Raw genomic sequence first — 22432 nt, 5'->3', positions numbered from 1 at the left:
TGTTATGAGTGAGGGTATCACGACACCCACTAAAGCCTTCTAGCCAAAACTATATCCCTTCTGATAATCAGTGTGACTTCTGATAATGAATTCTCAAAGTTGTCATGACTTAAAGGGAAGGTTCACACAAAAATGAAAATCATGTCATCATTTACTATCGTTCCAGACCTGTATGAGTTTCTTTACTCTGCAGAATACAGTCGTCGATATTATTAAGAAAACTTGGCTCCCAAAACAACACTGACTTTCATTGTATGGAAAAAAACAGACATATCTTCTTTTGTGTTTCACAGAAGAAGAAAAAAATGGAACAACAATAAGGCTGAGTAAATGATGATCTATGGGTGAACTATTCCTTTAATTAAATGTTAACCATTTCCACAAATAATATTTTCATATGTGGAGAGTATAAAATTAAATAAACCTTTCAGTATAATAATAATCATTCAGAAATTGAGAGATACTGAAGGTGAAACCTGTGGCGGACTGGAATAAACTGCACCTTGTGCTGCATATCAGGTCCGGCTGTCATATTTCATTAGGACAGTTACTATGGCGACAATACTTCTAGGTCAGGTAAATTATTAGCCATGGGCCAGAAGACAGAGTGCTCTCATTTGTGCCATTACAGGTTTCTTGTGCAGACATTTTCGTGTGTTGATATACGGTACCCGTTTAAGGAAGCATATTCATTTCGGACTCTAAGCGTGAGCAATGATCCCTTAAGAAAGCAATTGCGCGGTATTGAATCTGTGACCTCGTTCACTCTATTTATCTTAAGCCCCAGCTCAAGGAGGCCTGTCTGTTTTTAAAACGCAGCCAAATTATTCTGGATGACAGATAAACATGGCCTACAGTGGGTGGAGAGATCGCCTCCGTCATAACAAACGTGAACTAAATACGGGGAGGTACAGTACATATTTATGCAAATATATTTGCTCTTACTTTTCCCTTTCTCTTTCTTCCTCATCTATAGCCATATCCCACGGATATTACCGGCCAGCTCAACCTGTCAGACCCCTCTGTGAGCACAGTGGTGTGAAAGTGGAGAGAGAAAGAGAATTTGACAGGCAGAAAGAAAGAGAAAGAAGAGAGAGAGACTGGAAAAGCAGGAAGCGGTGGGCTCTGAATCAGACAGCTTGAGACAACACCTTCAGCACCGTCATTTGAGCAAAATCCACCCTGTCTCAGCATATGCACACTGGATATGAAACTCTTATGGACACACTGTGCCAAATTCAACCACACTGGAGCAAATCCACACTGCCACACAGTTCACAGCAGACCAACACACTCACAGATACACAAAGTGCTTCACTTTTTACAATTGTTTTGCACATATCAAGATTTTTTTTGTGTGTGTGTGTGTGTGCGAAAAATGTAAATATATATTCAGACGTATATTCATCAGACTTGTGTTTCTCCACATTAGGTCATCGTTCAGTATTAACAAGAAAAAATAAGATAATACCGAATTAGTTTTTCACTTTTATGATACAGGCATAATTATGTTTCATACAGAACATATGTAATCTACATCTTTCTACCTCCACCTAAGATATATGTAGCTTATCACAACACTGGTAGTGTTTTGATGTTTTCCCATTTGAAAAGAGCAAACAGAACATATCTTTTACATGTTTGTATATTTAGATTTGAAAAAGTGGGTCGTAACGGAAAATGCGGTACTATAAATAATACTGTAGGTGAAAGTTTGACACATTTTGATCATCGTTGCACTGAGTTTCTTAATATTCAATTCTCTCTCTTTACTGCCGTTTTCAAAACACACTCCTCTCCTGAAGTGGCCCAAGTTGCTTTGGACACATACTGTGGATTTTTGACTACCGTTTTTCTCTACTTTATTTATTAATTAATTTATGTTTTTTTATCTTTTGTAAAAAAAAATATATATATATAATTCTTTTTTGGATGAGAATTAACTGAATATCAGCATATAATATGGGGTCTATTCAGCCAGGGGCTAAATGTAGCAGATCCAACCTTTTTTATCATAAAAGTTTAATGGAAAATCTTCAAACAATCGAAAGGAACCCGTTTATGACAAAAAGTGGCGTAGATGTAATGAAGCAGATATTATTACAGGATCTTTTGAGCTTCATGTTGAACCCTGCTTGAAATTCCCTGTAATGATTTCTGTATCATTGTGTGAGCTGGTAGCGTGCATCTTTTTGCTACCACATAGGGACCTTTCCTCGCATTATACATATTTCATCATGTCATTATAATATATGAGCAGTATTATATTTTGTCTGTGTGTAATAATAACACTAGATGCTATTTCCATTGTTTGTTGTCAAGCTTTTGCTCTGTGGACTAGTGAAATGGTTACCGGCAAAAGTGGTAATTTATTTATCTAAGTCAGTCGTCTTTTTACGTAGGCTTTTAAAAGTATGCTGACCAATAATAGATGAGTTATAGTATTAGATCACTGTATAGATCGTTTGTCTCAAACAATCAATCTGAGGGTTTTGCTAACTATTGTGAGAAGTTTAGAATGTGAACTATGCGTACTGTAACAGTAAGTTATGGAGCTATTTTATAAGATGAACAAAATAATATGAGGAATATGTTTTAGATTAAAATTTAGAGTTTTTTTTATAGAAAAACAGATTTATAGTTAAGGGTCTGGTGGTCTTTGCTTGACAATATTATTCTGTTTGTTGGGTTGGGTTCAGCAAAATGTCTGAAGTCCAGTTTTACTGTGAACATGACTGTGAGCTGCTTTATGTCAAAGTGAAATTCGTTATGAAGCGAATAACGTGTTAAGCAGATACGCAATTTCTCTGTAGATTCATGAATATTAAATATGACCTACTTAGAAAAATATAAGCACTGCTATGTCCATCAAGCTAATATTTCATTATATAATTGGAATCTGTGTGGTGAAACCCCACAACGTTGACAAGAACGAATTAAAGTGTGTGGACTTAGCTCAATAGGAAGCACATCTTTTACAAACAAATCAATGTAACCTGTCTCACTCACTGTTGTGTGCAAACAAGCATTATTTCTAAAGCTTTAAGATATTGCAAGGCCATCTGAATCTGCTTTTACCATATTTTACGACCACCAAATGTGCTTTTGATGACTATTCCAATACCGTTTGTGTAAAAAAAACTCGGAATTGAATTCAAACAAAGATATATGTTTAAAAATGTATAACTGCTGTACTCCAGTGTGCCAATAAAATATGTATCAAATGAAAAAATAAAACCTGGATTCAATATGCTCACCATTCTCTCTCTACACTTACCTTGCCTTTGTTAGAAAGATTAAGGTTTCATAGATTCAGCAAATCAATATCTTCATATTTATTTAATAAAGGAATACTAGAAGTGGTAGGTGAATGTTTTAGAAACAGAAAATCAGATATGAGGATTCACTAGAAGATTAAGAGCAAAGGTCAGCCTTCTCTCCTCTATAATTAACTATGCTTCTATACTTGAACTTTTACACTGAATGCACTACTGAATATTTGGATAAATACCATGCGGATGTCATATTTACATTACATGACATTTTTCGAGAGTGTGATTGTATGTGTTATGTATGTTTACTAGTAGCCTATAATACTTGATGGGTTTGAACAAAATTCAGTGCATTAACATAGTGTGCCCGCTTTCATTATTCAAAAAGATATGAAATATGCCACAATACTGTTTATCATCAGTATCTTGGCATCACTCTGCTCTCATGGGGATACTGCACAGCGCGAGAGCACGCAAAGCCATTTGTTTCACTGTCGTGATCAAAGTAGAGCACAACTGACTTAAATCTATTTTAATCTTTCAGTGTTTTTTGAAATGTGTGGATGCAGTTGTGAGTTTTCTTATAATAGGTTAAAATAAAGTAGGGAATATTCATTCATTATTTATATTTATAGCTGTTGGTTTAACAGTCTCATGCATGGAAGGTATAATTTTTAAAATGACATAAAATTAATTAATTATTGCACAATCTACCTCTCACATTAAACAGACGTGGTCACAATCTGGTGTGGAGAAGGTGTGCCAAGATAGTAGAGGAGGAGGTGCTCTGAATCTGTTTGTCTTGACATTTTGAGCTGAAGTAATCCAGACAGGCGCACAGGTCAGTGAATGGACAAACCCTCGGGCATCTTGCAACCTGATGCTTGTTTGTCTTTGTAAGCTAGCAGTCCTACAGCATCTACATCAACTGAAAAGGTAGGCATTTATAATGCTGTTTATATTGCGTTTGTGCTATTTTATATCACTACCATGGTAGGTGAGGCAGCGTATTTATCTCTCACCAGTAGCCATGACATTTAAGTGAACTAGGGTGTTTCTGATGCAGCCCTTTCAGAGTTACTGAAAATGCCAATAGCCATGGAACAATACTGATATAAATGTTGTTGCTGTTGTTTTTTCAATATAACAAGCTACACCTCAAAGTAGCTAACTACACTTAAAGGGTTAGTTTACCCAAAAATGAAAATAATGTCATTAATTACTTACCCTCATGCCGTTCCACACCCGTAAGACCTTCGTTAATCTTTGGAACACAAATTAAGATATTTCAGTGAGGCCTGCATAGCCAGCAATAACATTTCCTCTTCTCAAGATCCATTAATGTACTAAAAACATATTTAAATCAGTTCATGTGAGTACAGTGGTTCAATATTAATAATATTAAGCGACGAGAATATTTTTGGTGCGCCAAAAAAACAAAATAACGACTTATATAGTGATGGCCGATTTCAAAACACTGCTTCAGTAAACTTCGGAGCGTTATGAATCAGCGTATCGAATCATGATTCGGATCGCGTGTCAAACCGCCAAACTGCTGAAATCACGTGACTTTGGCGCTCCGAACCGCTGATTCGACATGCTGATTCATAACGCTCCGAAGCTTCCTGAAGCAGTGTTTTGAAATCGGCCATCACTAAATAAGTCGTTATTTTGTTTTTTTGGCACACCAAAAATATTCTCGTCGCTTTATAATATTAATAATGAACCACTGTACTCACATGAACTGATTTAAATATGTTTTAGTACATTAATGGATCTTGAGAGAGGAAATGTCATCGCTGGCTATGCAGGCCTCACGGAGCCATTGGATTTCAACTAAAATATCTTAATTTGTGTTCTGAAGATGAATGAAGGTCTTACGGGTGTGGAACAGCATGAGGCTGAGTAATAAATGACAGAATTTTCATTTTTGGGTGAACTAACCCTTTAAGTTAGCAAGGTTGCCGTATGTTTTTTATAAATAACAAATATATATAACTTATACACTGATGTCATATATAATTTAATCAGAGCCATAAAGAAAACTTGAATACATTTATACTAAATAGCTACAACAAAAACAACCTAATTTACATAACCCAGTCGAAAATATCTACATAGTGAAGAGAGTCAAATCAGTGAATCATTTTTGCGAATCTGTTTGACATAATAAATCACACGTTCCAACACAATGGGTGCTTCTCAAACGGAAGGCTGCATCCTAGTAAGGCTGTGTCCAGTCCTTCAGAGGCTTGTGTAGGCTAGAGTCCTCCTCCTCAGCATTAAACGCTAATGAGAGCGTTGAGGTGTTCAAATTGTCCTGGAGGGCCACGGTCCTGCAGAGTTTAACTTGGCTCAACACACTTGCCTGGAAGTTTCTAGTATGCCTAGTTGATTAGCTGGTTCAGTTGTGTTTAGTTGGGGTTGGAGCTGAAGTCTGCAGTACAGGAACAGGACTGGACCCCCCTGGTCTAGTAAGTGCGCATGGCTAGGTCACACGTTCCCACCCCCAGGGTCAGGCACGAAAATACTATTCAAATTTTATTTTGAAAAAAATACTTTGTATTAAAAATATTTATATTAATTGGCTTTCTGCTGATGCAATATAGTGAATGACAACCGTCTGTGGTCTCCCAGTGGCTTACATTACTGGCAGTTTAGTGTTAAGTGAATAATTTACACCAAAACGAAAACATATATTCCTTCATCTACGAAAACATAATTTTTGTCTTACATTTCAAAATGAACAAGCTCAGTGCTGACTCGTTTTCCGTCAGTTTTTTTTCGTGAATTGGAATGTGTGCAAAGGATTGTAGGTGATTGAAGGACGCAAAGGATACACTAGATCAGGGGTGTCCAAACCTGCTCCTCAAGGGCCACAGTCCAGCAAAGTTTGGCTCCAACCCCAATTAAACACACCTGGACCAGCTAATCAAGGTCTTACTAGGCATACTAGAAACTTCCAGACAGGTGAGTTGAGGCAAGTTGGTGCTAAACTCTGCAGGACAGTGGCCCTCCAGGACTGAGTTTGGACATCTCTGGCATCTTCATTAGCTAGTTCAGGTGTGTTTAATTGGAGTTGGAGCTAAACTCTGCAGGACAGTGGCCCTCCAGGAGCAGGACTGCACACCACTGCAATAGATGCATTCTTCAAAAAGAGCTGAATGAAGGATGCGAAACGAGGGCAGCCTTCCAAGGATCCTTCAAATTAAGACGGCCTTCGGCGGCGTTTGATGACATAGCAACCGAGATATAGTCTTACTAAGAGCCTGTCCACACGGAGACGTGTTTAGCTGTATACGCAAATATTTTGTATCGTATCGGCGTTTCATCCTGGCGCTATTTCTTGAAACCGTTTCCCAGAGTGGATAAATCTGAAAACGACACCCTTGTGTTTTCGTGTGTACTGCCAATCCGTATATTTTGTTAAACGATGATATCATCACCCCACTTCTTGACCAAGCGGCAACCTCCCCCAGTTTCTCTTGAAGCCAATACGGAAGTGAGTTAAACTGCAATTCATCGACTGGCTGCTAGGGACAGGCTCCAAAAGAGAGCAGAATCTCATTAAGCCCCATGTTAAAATGCCCAACTTGACAGCAGCAAAAAAAGAAAAAAGAAAAACATGTTTACAGCCTGGTACAAATTGTGGTTTTGGTCTATATAGCTAATTTTGCCCTTCATGACAACTGTGAGAGGGGTGAATTTTTTTATAAATCATCCGTTTAAATTATATTAAGCCTTAAAGTTCTGCATAATTAAGGGCGCGGCCACTCAAGTGACAGGTGGATTGCCACTGCTGTCACCACTAGCTGTTTGTCTGCTGCCGTCACGTCACCTCAGCTCCTCCCACGTCCCGCCTGTTTGTCCTTTTTCTGTTATCCAGGAGTGACGCGCGGTGACGTGCTGCCAAGATGGCAACGGCTGGCTTTAGGTTTGAAAAATGCTCTTCAGAAACCTACGGGTGACGTCACGGACCCTACGTCCATATTTTTTTACAGTCTATGGGCTCGGCCCCTCAACTCGCATGCTCCAAGTCTTCTCTCTTTTTAGTGTATCTCTGTGGCAGAATTACAGCGCCACATACTAGTCTGGCATGTATACTACATCGTTTTAAGTCGGTTTCAGTGGTTTCGTGTATATGCAGATATTTCTTGAGACAACGCTGTGTTTACAGAATTTTTTTTTTTTTTTTTAGAATGAGGGAAAAAAAGATTGGATAGGGAAAGCTCTGGCTTCGTGTGGATGTGGCCTAAGACACAGCCTTCCATTTGAGAAGCACAAACCGAACCAATTTACTAGAATGAATTGCACTTTAACATTACATGTGAGTGGAACATTTGGACAAACCAATTTACTAGAATGAATTGCACTTTAACATTAGGAGGAAGACCATTCGGACGAACTGATCAAGTAGAATGAATCAGACGTTCCAACACTACAGCAGTGTCTCAATTCAGAGGCTGCATCCTTCAATGGATGCTGACTTTAAAGGCCACGCCTTCGAAGTGAACGAAGGTTGAACCAAGCATTATTAAATGGGATGGTCTAGTAGCAACTGTGACAGCTGCCGTTAATGAGCAACAGTAACATTTACTGGACTTTTTAAAAAGTTATATTCAACTGTTTCAAAACAAAACAGGGTTCACAACCTGTCTAAATATATTCAGCTTGGTTCATTTACGTACATAATAATCTATCGCATCTTGGTAAGATGACAACATTTGAATCATTTTTCTTTTCTTTTTTTTTTTTTTTTTTTACATTTGTATAGTATATATTTGAGTAAGTTGAAACCCAGTAGTTACATTTAAAAGGGTAATCCGGCATGTTTTCTAAAAAAAAAAATCCAATCTCACTGGATCACAATGAATCTTGGGATTGGCTAGGCCGCATTCGTAGGAGCCTTCGAATTGGGACGGCCTTCGTCGCATTCGAATGTAGCTTTCAAAGGATGCAGCCTCTGAATTGGGACCCTAACTTTTATATGTGAGAAAGAAGAACACGTTGGACGAACTGATTCATATAAGAGAGACGAATTGCTTCACTGGAATAAAGTAGTTTGTTACCGGAAAGAAAACCCACTATATTATTATTAGTAGCGTTGCTATTTTTAGCTAGTTATTTTCTCCTAAGCACTGATTAATTCTATATCTAAAAAGAATATGTTTGCATATTTATGATAAACATCACAAAGCCCTAGTCAGGCCTGTGCAACATCAACTGCAATATTCATTTAATCTCTGCGGTCCTACCGCTTGTTTTTCCCACAGCAAGCAGCTTGCATGAGTACTTCCCGTACAATGAGTACAGCACAAACAAAAGATCTCGCCGTGTCTCTGTATCCACATCAGTGCTCGGGATGTGTGCTGAAGAAATCTCTATGGAAGTACACACATCTCACTGATGAGCGCTGTCAGAACGGATGCTGCCTGGACAAACAGCGCCTCCTGCTTGTCAGCCTGGTACTGCTGGCATTGTGTGCCATGGTGCTGCTTCTACTGTGGAACTACCAGTGTTTCATTGTTAACCACATGTGCCAAGACCCGGAGCGCAGTTCAGAGTATGTGCTGTTTGATATGGATGAGCAGAGGCTTTCTTTATATGGACCAGCCTGAAGCTGCAAGGCTGAATAAAGCTGTGACAGCTGCTTACAAAGACTACTCTTTGCAAAGGGCACGGAGACTGAGGGGGAGAGGGAGGAAATGAATATAAAGTTTAAGAAAATGTCTGTCATGCATAGGCTCTACTTCTGAGGTATTACTTTCATCTTTAAAGGGTTAGTTCACCCAAAAATGAAAATAATGTCATTTATTACTCACCCTCATGTCGTTCCACACCCGTAAGACCTTCGTTCATCTTCGGAACACAAATTAAGATATTTTGGATTAAATCCGATGGCTCAGTGAGGCCTGCATTCACAGCAATGACATTTCCTCTCTCAAGATCCATAAAGGTACTAAAAACATATTTAAAACTGTTCATGCGAGTTCAGTAGTTCTACCTTAATATTATAAAGTGACAAGAATACTTTTTGTGCGCCAAAAAAAAACAAAATAATGACTTTTCAACAATATAGTGATGGGCCGATTTCAAAACACTGCTTCGGAGCTTTACGAATCGAATCGAACAGGTCTCACTGAGCCATCGGATTTAATCAAAAATATCTTAATTTGTGTTCCGAAGATGAATGAAGGCCTTACGGGTGTGGAACGACATGAGGGTGAGTAATAACTGACATTATTTTCATTTTTGGGTGAACTAACCCTTAACAGAAAAAGGAAAAAATACTGTAGTAATGTAAAGTCTGATGTACATCAGAAGTAGCCTTATAGATATAGCCTATACAGTAAATGTGAATCTGCCTGCCTAAGATGGACATTAGTGGAATGTAACTGTTGTTAAATTGTAATAGTTCTGTTGGATGTTTAATATTGTGTCTGTGGTTATAATTTCTGTTCATTTTGTATAATGCAGGCCCTGTTTAAATAAATATTAAATAAATCTTCTTGGCACCCAAGCACAGTCATTTTCTGTGATGAATGACCCTGCATCTGCTCATAGCTTCCAACATCCCCTGCACTACAATATGAGCTCAGCATGATAACAGAGTTTGATGTTTTTGTATATTGTTTAACATCCTGGTGACAGTTTTATTGCATAATTTAGAGATAAACCTTGTCTAAAAAAAACTAAAAAATCTTTTCCTCTGCACAGCTTGTTTAAAACACTTCACACATCAGCAGTTCACACATCAGCGTTAACCACAAAGTCAAAAAACGGAAAAAGAAAAGAAAAGAAAAGAAAAGAAAAGAAAACCCCCCACAAGCCTTTCATCAAAGCATGACCTACAATGTATAACTTCCTACTAATGCAAATTACTCTCAGACATTGTGTCTGGAACACCTTACACAAAATGTGTTGTTTTTGAGAAAGAAATAGACTAGAGCAGGGCTAGTTGTCCCACATGAATGTTATCACAAGAATTAGATCTCAGTAAATATATATATATATTTTTTAAATCAATACACAAGTGTGTGTGTGTGTGTGTGTGTGTGTGTTCTCAAGAAGTAATTTATTATGTTTGTTTGTTGGTTTCAAATACAGAGTTCAAAAGATTCTTAAAGTCACCATTAAATCGAAATTGACAATTCATGTTTTTTTTTTTTTTTTTTATTGAATATTGCAGTATTTATTAAAAATGATTCATCCGTGCACATCAATATTTTTTTCATGTGCCCTCATAATCAAAACAGTTTAATCAAAATAACTTCCTCGACATCTCTTATCAAAGGAGGCTCTTAACAGTTCTTCCAGTCATTTTATTAGGATCTTTTTAGAACCATCCATGAAAGTTTGGAAAAGCACTTAAGATAAGGATATGCAAAAGAAACATGTAACAGGGATAAAATAAACTCCCCAGAGTTTCGTTACACGTTTGAATAGACTTACTCGTGTAGTTTATAAAGTCTAACACAGTCACTCCGAACACCTGTTGCACCACGGACACATGACGAGAAACAATGAAGCTAGTGCCATGCCCACTTGTGATGTGCGGTTTACTGCTAGCACACGACGTCACAATAGTATCCTACCTAACTTGCCAACGAATGTCGTCGCTGTCATTTGTCCTGTGTGGATCGCGTCGCTTAGATGGTATCCATGGGTAACAAACAGCAATGCCAGATCATTACCGCCACTGCTGCTCTGTTTCTGGCAGTCGGTGGGATTCTTCTGCTCGTCGTACCCAACAAAGACATCAAAGACCCGCCAGAGTTTATGGTAATAACATTTTTCTTATTCGTGACATGCACACACAGGCAACAAATCCAAAAGAGGGAAAGGGAACTTTTAACATTCCCGCGACGTTTCGATGATCACGTTATAAGATCAAGAAAAAGAACGAGCTGCTTATCTGTAGCTTACCGATCGTTTTCCGGTAGACTAGCCTAAACAATACAGAGCGCCACCTCTGCATGTTGCACTTGGCTTTTTTGCTCACATAGGAGTGATTTTAAAAAGTGTGGACCATCGGCCCAGAGAGATTCTCTCTCAGGTTGAACACAGTAACGTACTGCACAAGTTTTTGGCTGATTCGCGATGGAGCTCAAATAAAAGCTTTCTCTCTCAGTGTGTGTTTTTTGTGATGCTGCTGTTCACAGAGCAATATGCTTTTTAGGATATAAAATAAAGACACCAGAGTGAATTTGGGTAACATTCAAGCCATTGTGTGTGAAATTGAGGGGGTAACCTGTTTCTAAACCTAATGCTGCCTTTGGCGATTTGGCGACTCTGCTGAATATCTGCAGCTGTCACATTAGAGCAATATACATTCTGGAACATAAAATAAATGCATTGGATTAGCCATCACTAGAGCAGTGGTTCTCAAAGTGTGGGGCGCGCCCACGATGGATGGATGGATGGGTGGGTGAGGGGAGAGCAGCAGTACCCCAATGCAAAGGCGTTTGAGTGCGTGAATAGCGGTCGGCGCAGTGCCTTTATAAAGCGGCACCGAACGCCAATTCCACTGAGTCGTTTTATTATCAAGGCCGACAAAAAAGTTCCATAGAAAAACGCCTGTGCAAGCTGCTGTTGTGAACGCGCCGCTCCGCTGCCATGTTCAGGGCTGGCGAGGAGCTGTCAAAAGAGCTTACTACAGCCACTGATAAATAATATATTGTTCATCCGAAGCATCGCTGAAATATTTACATTTTATATTTATTTAAATTTGTTTATGTAAATAAAAAGTTATGTTTTGCTCATTATTCTCTCTTACTGTTATATTTTTCACTGATTCAACGACATTACAATTTGAAACCCATTGCAGGTATATTTCATTGTTAAGGCTATTAGTTAAGTACTATAAAACTTTTTTCTGTAAAAACAAAATTAAAATAGCTGTCAAATCAGGTGTTCTTGCTGGAAAAAAACCCATGCCATTTCAGATTAAAATTGAAATGCATCTTGCAATTATTTTCTTTTTAAATTAACCGTCCAGTCATTGTTTAAAAACAACAATAAAAGTTTAGTGCAGGTGATTTGTACTCCTTATAAGAGTGTTCACATTAGCCGGTGGAATTTTCATGTTCTTGCTGAGTTAGTTTATATCTATATGTTGACGAATAATAACATTCTTTAACTCTTATGACAATTATTAATGACTGTTGCCTCCTGAAACTAAAAAGTGATCACTCAGTGTATTTTACCTGATGTCCATTCTTTGCCGAACTACATTTTTATTGTTTATTTAATAGTAGAGGGTAAGCTATATATTTCCCCAGCTGTGCTCTTTGTTTGATTTATGACTCCAGTTTCTCGACAGTTTTAAACACATAAAAACTCGTTCATATTGGCTGGATCCCACTGTTTGTATTTCCCAGCTGTTTTGATTCAGCGCTGTAATCCCTTTTTTTCTTAGTAAAAGGACCTTAAGTCATTGTTGTTTTGAAGATCCGTAACGTATAGTATTTTAACATTATGTACCTCATACACACCTACTGTTAAATTACTTAATAGGCCTACAGCATATTTTGACAATTCCGTTTATCTTCAGGGTAACGTAATTTCTTGGAGAAATTAAAGCGACATGCTGAACAGATGACTAATGGCAGAAACTGAGCCAAAATGTCAAAGAAAGGCAAGCTTAAACGTGTTTTGAGTTGCCTATTGAACTCCGAAATCTTTCAGACTCAGAGCTGCTAGAGAGTACTATTATACTAAGCTAAAATGGCTGTATGCAAACTGTAGGCAAAGTCTGGAGAGCAAGATATGTAATTGGAAGAGATTATCATAGTTTGCATGAATGAATAGAGTTCAGTCAGTGTCTTGCCCAAAATACACAATCCTATGGAAAGCCTGTAGCACAGGTGTGTGTGATAAAAGAAAGGGATGAAGACTTAAGGGAAAAAGAGACAGGCATATGTAAATGGCACTTGTTATTTATTGATCTGGGTTGTTAAAAACTTATTATGATAAATGAGCAAGAAGTGTTTGCTTTAAAATCATATTCAAATTTGCAAAGGCGGCTACAGAGGTGAGTCGTGTTAGCTTGAATAATGATAATCAGCATTATGAATTAGCTAAGGAAGAGGCCTGAGCCTGACCATTTAAAATTTCAAAATAACTGAGTTTTTAAAGCAACAAGATGCAGCTAGTAGAGGTATAAATGGGACAAGTTAATCTGTCAGAAATATTAACTTTAATATGTTTGAATTTGTCAGTATTAATTTAACATGACGTTATAATCCTAAGCTAACCAAAGAGAGGGTAGGAGATTTCTTTTACAATATTATCAGCGCCTCAGTGAAAACTAGCTATGTGTAATGCAGTTCCCACATGGCTAATTCTCACATACACACCCTGTTTTTACTAGCACGAGACCCAAATTACCTGGGGGCACCAGCTATGCGCAAGTTATAACTTCGTTTAGTTTTTGCGTAATGAGTGCTAGATTACAATGTACACACTTACTTAAAATGTAACGCTGCAGTATGCAAATATGAATTGAAGCCTCCATCCAGGAGTAACGACTGGAATAAAATGGCAGACTGATAAATCAATGATCAATGAACTCATGTCAGACTTCAGTCATATTGTTCAGTCCAGGTTTCAATGCTATCAATATGAATACATAAATGTCAAATTTTCTGTTGTATTAGTATTTGTTTCTTCAAACCGATTAATTATAGAAACAATTTCAGAATATTTATTATTTACACACTGAAATGTACTATGTAGACTTTAATGTAATTTATGTATTCTACTGATCAAAATTTGGGGTCATTAAGATTTTTAATGTTTTTAAAGTCTCTTATGCTCACCAAGGCTGCATTTATTTGATCAAATATACAGTAAAGACAGTAATATTATGAAATATGATTCAGTCTTCAGTGTCACATGATCCTTCAGAAATCATTCTGATTCGGTGCACATTTCCAGAAACAGTATTATCAACGCTATTATTATGAACACTTCCTGTGTATCCTCTGGCATTTTTATTTAAAGCGACTTGTGAATTCATTGTATGTGTTTTGGCATTGTGTCTTTGTGTGCGTGTGTTCCCTGGAAATCAAACCCTTATCCCTGGCATCACAGATGTTTAATCTTAGCCTTATTTTTTGCTGTTGGGTTTGTTTTCAGTATGGAATAGTCCTGGATGCTGGATCCTCTCATACGGCCATGTTCATCTACAAATGGCCAGCAGACAAACAAAATGGTACCGGCATAGTCAGTCAACACAGCGAGTGTCATGCAAAGGGTGAGTATTTAGTGATAAATGGCTTGTGATGTTCCTCTTTTGAAAATTCCTCTAGATAAAAAACGTCTGTTATAAGACTAAACGTCAGCAGATAAAGTTGAGGACATTAGATAAGGTAAAGAACAGTACAAAGGATGTGAGACTACTAAAACCTTGTGTAATGCCTTGAACTAGAGGGTTTTGTCTTCATTTTGTTCTTTTTTTAGAAAGAATTTACCCAAATCTTAGTTTCAAAATGTATGTACACTTCTCAAAATCCACTTACCAGACAGATATTACAAAATCCAAATGACAAAGTCAGAGGTTTTACTTAATTTATGAATGTATTGTAATGAAGTTCTTGATAGATAATTTGGACATACTCAAGAGTGCTGAATTGGCACACATTGTTACCCACTTCCTGTTTGTGCTCGTGCCTCAAGTTGCCCTTTTACTATTTCATCACTTTTGGTGCAGTCTCCCACTCATCTCAAAGAATCTAACAGTCTCAAAATCGGGATGTTAAACTCCTAGTACCCTGCAAATATCGCTGATTAGCAATGTTCTACGGAAACATCTGGAATAGGCACCCAAAAAAATGTCTGTTTGCATTTATGGTCATCAAGGTCAGTGGCATATCAGGCAGTGAAATAGGAACCGATAGTTCTTATGAACTCTGTGTGGGCATACTCAAGATATTCCATGACTCATTTCAGATATCCGGTACATGACCTCTCTCATCCTCTATCACTTTCTCTAATCAGGAGGCGGGATCTCCAGTTATGCAGGTAACAGAGGAGGAGCAGCCCATAGCCTTGAGGAATGCATGGGAAAAGCCATGAAGGAGATCCCAAAGTCAAGACACAAACTCACTCCTGTGTATCTCGGGGCCACAGCAGGCATGAGACTTCTAAAGTGAGTCAAAAAGATCACAGCTTTGTGTCAAAAGCTACTTTAGCAACTTTTTTAACCACTAATGACAAAATGGTTAAATTGGTCAAAAAAAAGAGTAAATTTTAAACTCTAATAATATTTCACAATATTATTGGTTTATATATTTTTTATTTAAAAAAATCAGCCAGAAAAAAATGAGCACAAGACACTTCTTTCAAAAACATTAAAACAAACTTTTTAATGGTAGTGTAGGTATTAGGGATGTAACGGTACACAAAACTCACGGTTCGGTACGTACCTCGGTTTTGAAGTCACGGTTCGGTACGGGTTCTGTACAGCCGGTGGGGAGAAAACTAAATATAAAATTGCTTTTTTTATTATTAAACAGTGGTTTACTGAACAAACTTTTTTTTTTGTCTAATTAAATTAAATTATTACTAAAATTTTGTTAAGGATAAAAAAAATATCTTTGCTGATGCTATAAACTATGTAGGGAGCCCTTACTTGAACATTGCTACTATATTAAAGGTTAACAACTGAGCCCAAACTATTAGCCTAAATTCAATCGCTTTTTATTTTTAGATATAATAATCAACACTCAAATAACAAATTGTATGCAAACATGTAAGCTGCACATAAGGCAGTTTTTGCATTAACTTCTAAATCTAATTATAAAATGAAGTGTTACTCCGATTCATTGTTGAAATATAATCATTTATACACAGTGGCTGTCACTTTCATGACAGATTTATTTAAACATACATTAAATAATCAAGACATCATTAACAGGTTAAGTAAAATATAATGAATATATGGGCTTTCCGTCTTTCTGCCGTTGAAACACTGAATAAGCGATAACACGAGATATTATACGTTTCAGTAAGTTGTACTGTATCTTTCAACATACCATCAGATGTTCATTTAAGTTTATTCTGTAACTAGTGAGGAAGAGATGATCGCTCCGCGATGCCGGTTGAACTGAGGCGCCTGTAAAGTCGCGCCACATCAAAGCGCATCAAAACGGCACTTTCTGTTTGAATTTTGTGATTTCGTGGACAGAATTTGAAGGATGACACTTTGTTTCTTATCGAAAGTAATAAAAAAAAGCAGAGCTTATTGCGATTATTGGTGGTTAATGGTGGTTAGGCTACAATGTTGCAATGTAATGCATTCGGTACACATGTGCACCGTACCGAAAGCCCTGTACTGAAAAGGTTCGGTACCGTTACACCCCAAGTATGTATACAAAGTCTGCATTGTTTATTTAAAGCTGCAGTCCGTAACTTTCTTTTTTTTTTTTTTAAATGATCCAAAATAAATTTTTGAGCAAGTACATAACCAGCCACGGTTCAAAACTATCTCCTTACCTTAGTCCGATTCACAACAGTAAGCTTGTAATAATGTTTTGTAATTCGGGTGGTACTGGTGGGTTTCAACGGGAAATTCAAGCATGTCGCCGTTTGTCTTTGCGTCATTGCATCACGTCTGTTTACATGAACAAGTCCCAGCTAGTAGGTTAAATCATGTGAGGATGGCGGATCATTTATAGCCTTTTCTCACAGCAGCTGCAATAATTAAACTTGTCATTTTGATGGCGGATTGTAATCCAGAAAGGTCCAAATGACAATAATCAGTGACAACTGTAAATTCACCCATAGTCAAAAGCAAAAGACTTCGGACTGCGAAATGGCTACAGAAATTGAAATCTTCAGGTAACGCTCATACACGCTAAATACACATAGTCACGCAATGCTGATGTTGTTAACATTAACAATTTGAGAACAAAGTATAATAATAATTTGCATGGCTTGATGTGATCCGAGCTAAGCAATCATTAGATTTAATCACCATTGGCAGCATGATTTATTGTATTGCTTTTTTTCTTAGTTACATGACGTTACTTACTACTTCAGATGACATTTTCTGGTGAAAATTCTTATTTTGGTCATACTTCCAAGACGCAGAATATGTGATTCCGAAGTACAGTATCCATACCAATGTGGTGACTGACAGCAAACATTAGATTCATCCGTGCTGAGGAGCCGTGCCGATGCACAACCCACATAAAGATGATAATTCCACAAATAACTGCAATTGCAGGTTTCAAACAGAAATGGCGACAAAGAGGCAAAACTTACGGACTGCAACTTTAAAAACTGCAGGATAATTGCCAATTTTGAAATGTAGGTATAGAAAAATTTGTATTGAAAGTAGAATTTTCATATATTTATTTTCATATCACACAGTATTTCTAAACCCAAAGAGTCAGATGAGGTTTTGAAGGAAGTGGGAGACAAACTGAAGACCTACCCGTTCAGCTTCAAAGGCGCCACTATCTTAAGTGGACAAGAAGAGGGTGCTTATGGATGGGTCACTGTCAACTACCTGCTTGAGAACTACATCAAGGTATATGGTTAGACATATTGTGTATTTCACAACACCTGAATGTTCTTTATTAAAGATCTGTTACCAGCCATTACACTACATTTTTCTCTTTCATTTCTCTAGTATGGTTTTGTGGGTCAGTGGCTGTCTCCAGGCAGAGACACGGTTGGTGCGCTGGACTTTGGCGGAGCTTCTACTCAGATCACATTTGTGACTAAACAAACAGTGGAGAACAAGGACAATCTGATGAATCTGCGGCTGTACGGACAAAACTATCTAATTTACACTCAGAGCTTTCTGTGTTATGGCCGAGACCAGGTCTTACTCAGACTGCTGGCACATCTGATGACAGTAAAGTGCAAACCTTTAAACTGTTTGTTAAAAATACCATTAGACAAGATGATTTGATAGTATTTGGAGTATAATATCTGATGTTTTCTCTCTCTTTATGTGTGTTATAGACTCAGGGTTCAGACAGCTCCATAGTCCATCCCTGCTATCCCGCAGGTTACGATCAATCCATTAAGCTGAGCAGTGTGTTTGACACCCCATGCAATAAAAGACCAACTTCTTATAAACCTGATGACAACCTGCAAATAAAGGGCACAGGAAACTACAATCAGTGCCTGGGAAATGTTACTCGTCTCTTGTCTTTTAACAACTGTTCTTATTCCAAATGCTCCTTTGATGGAGTCTTCCAGCCCAACATTACAGGCAACTTTATGGTAAGAGTTTCTAGAGTGGAACATTAATGCATTCAGTTGAATATTATTTTAAAATATATTTTATCAACCGGCATAATATGAAATTTGTTCCTTCATCTGCCTCAGGCAACATTAATGTCTTTACTGGTAGGGGATGGTTGTGGAGATGTGTAAGCAGTTATTAAGTGGGACAGCTCAAAGCATTAAAATAAATCATAAATTCATCTTCTGGGCACTCGTGTGTCATTATTGCATGTGTCATTATTATGATTACACAATCTCTGTCTCTCTCCATCACCCTTCTCTCTCTTTCTTTTTCTGCCACAGGCATTTTCTGCATTTTTCTACACCCATTCCTTTCTTCAGGAAGCTGCAGGCATCACCATCACATCTCCAGCAGATTTAGAGGACGCTGCCCGTGTCGTCTGCAACATGAGCTTTCAGGAGGTACCACCCCACTGAGCTAATTTTGAGCCCTGCTATTCTGAGATGACTTTCCCCATATCTCAGCAATCGACCAATGATTGAGAGTCTCAGGTTCTCAGATTAAGAGGACTTGCTTTACCCTCAATAATAATATGATAATAAAATGTACACTGTGTTTTGTTTACTTAAATAATTATAAGCATTATTGAATTAACAGATCTGTTGATCTTAAATGACTTTCAGATATTTCCCATAGAAAAAGAAATTAGTTTAAAGAGGACCTATTATGTTTTTTTTTACATTTTAAACTTTCTTAAGTGTGCAATGTTGCGTTTTAACATGAAAAAGGTCTTCAAAGTTACAAAGCACAAAGTCCACTCCAAAGGCAGTTATTCTCTCTATCAGTGAGCTCATTTAAATAATTCTCGCTAAAGGCATATGCAAAAAAAAAGGGACGAGGCCTGGCTGAGTTGCGTTAGTAGTGTTGAAACTCTTAGTTATGATAAAGGGTTGTGACATTTACAAATCATGCTTGAAGCCATTGAGCAATCACAACACACTGGTCCAGCTAAGCAATCGGAACAAATTGTGCTTTTCAGAAGAAGGGGCTTCATAGAGACAGGAACTAAACAGAGCGTTACTGACAGACTGGGAAGTGCGGTGCTGCAGCAATGTAAAATATGTGAAAAATAATGAGTTTTTTGAACATTCAAGCATGAAAACCTATTCTAGCAGATCCAAAAACAAAATCAAGATTTTGTAAGAGGTCATAATAGGTCCTCTTTTAAATAAGTATTTGACCTCTTCCACTCAACTTTCTCACTCACTCTTTGTGCCCTAGATGTCAAATAAGGCTGGGAATCAGGGAGACCGTCTGAAGGACTACTGCGCAGTCTCTGTCTTTGTGCATGTACTCCTGGTCAAAGGATATGGTTTTGATGATCTCACCTTTCCACACATCTCCTTCCAGAAGAAGGTAGCAAGACCTATTTGAAAAACTTGACCCTATTTACTTCTTTAATGCACATTCCCAATTTATAGGTTCACAACATTTCTTTCTGACATCATCAAGCCCTCATTTTTAAACCCTTTCCCTCCAAACATGTCATACAGAGCGCACTTTTCACTGTCCAATCAAAATCAAGTATTTTGTATTTTTTATTTAAAAAGTACATTATTCACATTACAGAAGTGAAATGGCAGATGGCAAAAGCTGTTTCATGTTCATTTAAGCTTCATGAATTAATGGACCCCTATCAAGAAAATGTCAACATGTTGCTTTGGTTTGCAGGCGGGAGACACATCTGTCGGCTGGTCCCTTGGCTACATGCTAAGCCTAAGCAACCTGCTGCCTGCTGAACATGTTTTACTGAGAAAATCAGTGAGCTCAGGCGCCTGGAGTGTTCTGATCTTCCTCTTTTCAGTCCTTCTTATTATGGCACTATTTTTTCTGTTGCGAGCCATCCGTAAGAAAAAGACTGATAATGTCATTTAATAATGATTGCGTTATATTGCTCCCTATGTACATTGTTTTGCACTGCCCCTAACAAGGATGCTTCCGTTTACAGTACACTGAAAAAAAATAAGGGTGCACAAAGAACTTCTGGTATTACACTTTATCACATTTCAATAACCTATTTCTTATCAAGCACATTTTATATAAATTTATATAAATTAGAATTTTAGAAGAGACTTGGTTTTGCGTAAAACATGAGCACAATGTTATTACTGTTTCCTAATTTTGTCGCTGAACTTATCACTGTCTTTTCATAATATTGAATGTATGTTTGTTTTTTTTAGGTAAGATTGTGTACTGTGCCTTAAAGGGTTAGTTCACCCAAAAATTAAAATTCTGTCATTTATTACTCACGCTCATGTCGTTCCAGACCTGTAAGACCTATGTTAATCTTCGGAACACAAATTCAGATATTTTTGTTTAAGTCGATGGCTCCGTGAGGCCTAAGTTACATAGGGAGCAATGACATTTCCTCTCTCAAGATCCATAAATGTACTAAAACATATTTAAATCAGTTCATGTGAGTACAGTGGTTCAATATTAATACTATAAAGCGACGAGAATATTTTTGGTGCGCCAAAAAAAAAAAAAAAAAAAAAAAACGAATTATTTAGTGATGGCCTATTTCAAAACACTGCTTCAGGAAGATTCGCAGCGTAATGAATCAGCGTGTCGAATCCGCAGTTCGGAGCGCCAAAGTCACGTGATTTCAGCAGTTTGGCGGTTTGAAACGCGATCCGAATCATGATTCGCCACGCTGATTCATTACGCTTCGAATCTTCCTGAAGCAGTGTTTTGAAATCGGCCATCACTATATAAGTCGTTATTTTGTTTTTTTTGGCGCACCAAAAATATTCTCGTCGCTTTATAATATTAATATTGAACCACTGTACTCACATGAACTGATTTAAATATGTTTTTAATACCTTTATGGATCTTGAGAGAGGAAATGTCATTGCTCTCTATGTAGGCCTCGCGGAGCCATCGGATTTAAACAAAAATATCTTAATTTGTGTTCCGAAGATCAACGAAGGTCTTATGGGTGTAAAACGGCACGAGGGTGAGTAATCAATGACAGAATTTTCATTTTTGGGTGACCTAACCCTTTAACATAATAAATCAGATGCTATTGTTTTAAAACCTTCTAGATTTATTTGTGAGCAATGTTTGTGTGCTGTAATACAAAGACAAAGGTACTGAAAATATTCAAAATGGAAAATCTTGAAAATGTAGCTTTGCAGATACAAGAATGAACTTGGTTTGGAAACTGTACTATTGCCTGCTATTATTCCTGCTGAATCATGAATGCTTTTGTAATACTAAATAAGTTACTGTGTTTATTAATTTGTCTGTGAGACATTTTGTAGATAATAACACACAGGTAACATAAACAGAATGCTAAATGTTTTTGGCCGTGTCTGTTAGCTTCGAAGCCATCTGTATTCTAGTGTAATCCTCAATATTGACAAAATTCTCTTTTAGCAAATATCGATGACTCATCTTGTGCAACACTGCCTGCTACCAAACTGAAAGCAGCAAATCATGTTCATATCTGTGAGACTGTGACGTACAGTAATTAAAGACTACTTGCTATTAAAAAAAAATGAGTCCTTTGATATGCCCTGCCTAAATGTCCTAAAAAACAAAGTCCTTTGTTTACCCACACACTTTTTGGAATATAATCAAATTCCTCCACTTTACTATCATTACTACGCTCCTAATATACACCAAGATAAATCGAAGCCTTATTCCTATACAGAATTTTAGGTAAATGTCTTGGCTCAAAAGCCATTTCTTTGTTCAAGTTCTTCACTCCATTGGCCTAATGATGGAATCTTACAGAATGTCTTGTGTGAATAAAATCACTGAGGATGCTGAATTCAATTTATATGTATAGTACTTTTCACAATGTATATCGTTTTCTATGGTTTCTGAATATAATAATAGACAACATAACTGCGTTTGCTCTAGCGCCACCTAGTGGCAGATTGATGTCTGT

At 37.4% G+C, this 22432-nt stretch overlaps 2 protein-coding genes across 5 annotated transcripts in view; both read left to right on the top strand.

Moving 5' to 3' along the window:
- The window catches only part of grin1b (glutamate receptor, ionotropic, N-methyl D-aspartate 1b), a 28165-nt gene extending 24909 nt beyond the window's left edge, over positions 1–3256 (top strand). For all 4 annotated transcript variants that reach the window (XM_051894875.1, XM_051894876.1, XM_051894878.1 and 1 more), the window contains one exon: positions 977–3256. In XM_051894875.1, coding sequence (XP_051750835.1) covers positions 977–1042 — 66 coding nt within the window. In that variant the 3' untranslated portion in view covers positions 1043–3256. The remainder of the gene's footprint in view (positions 1–976) is intronic.
- Positions 3257–10783: 7527 nt separating this feature from the next.
- On the top strand, positions 10784–22037 carry LOC127513043 (ectonucleoside triphosphate diphosphohydrolase 2-like). Its single transcript, XM_051894512.1, has 9 exons — positions 10784–11054; positions 14412–14529; positions 15273–15423; positions 17649–17808; positions 17911–18138; positions 18249–18512; positions 18819–18938; positions 19759–19893; positions 20209–22037. Exons 1-9 carry the CDS (start codon positions 10926–10928, stop codon positions 20410–20412), a joined length of 1509 nt encoding a protein of 502 aa, XP_051750472.1. The 5' UTR covers positions 10784–10925; the 3' UTR covers positions 20413–22037.
- The last annotated feature ends 395 nt before the right edge of the window (positions 22038–22432 follow it).

The sequence above is a fragment of the Ctenopharyngodon idella genome, chromosome 5 (assembly GCF_019924925.1).
Source record: "Ctenopharyngodon idella isolate HZGC_01 chromosome 5, HZGC01, whole genome shotgun sequence".
Taxonomy (NCBI): Eukaryota; Metazoa; Chordata; class Actinopteri; order Cypriniformes; family Xenocyprididae; genus Ctenopharyngodon; species Ctenopharyngodon idella.
The sequence above is the reverse complement of the archived record's forward strand: the minus strand, read 5'-3'. Positions and strand labels throughout refer to the sequence as shown.

Excerpts from the sequence above, each read along its gene's own strand:
- LOC127513043 (XM_051894512.1), top strand. The coding sequence starts at position 10,926 with ATGGTATCCATGGGTAACAAACAGCAATGCCAGATCATTACCGCCACT. Across the intron at positions 11,055-14,411 it reads AAGACCCGCCAGAGTTTATG|TATGGAATAGTCCTGGATGC; the intron begins GTAATAACATTT and ends GTTTGTTTTCAG. Across the intron at positions 15,424-17,648 it reads GCAGGCATGAGACTTCTAAA|TATTTCTAAACCCAAAGAGT; the intron begins GTGAGTCAAAAA and ends CATATCACACAG.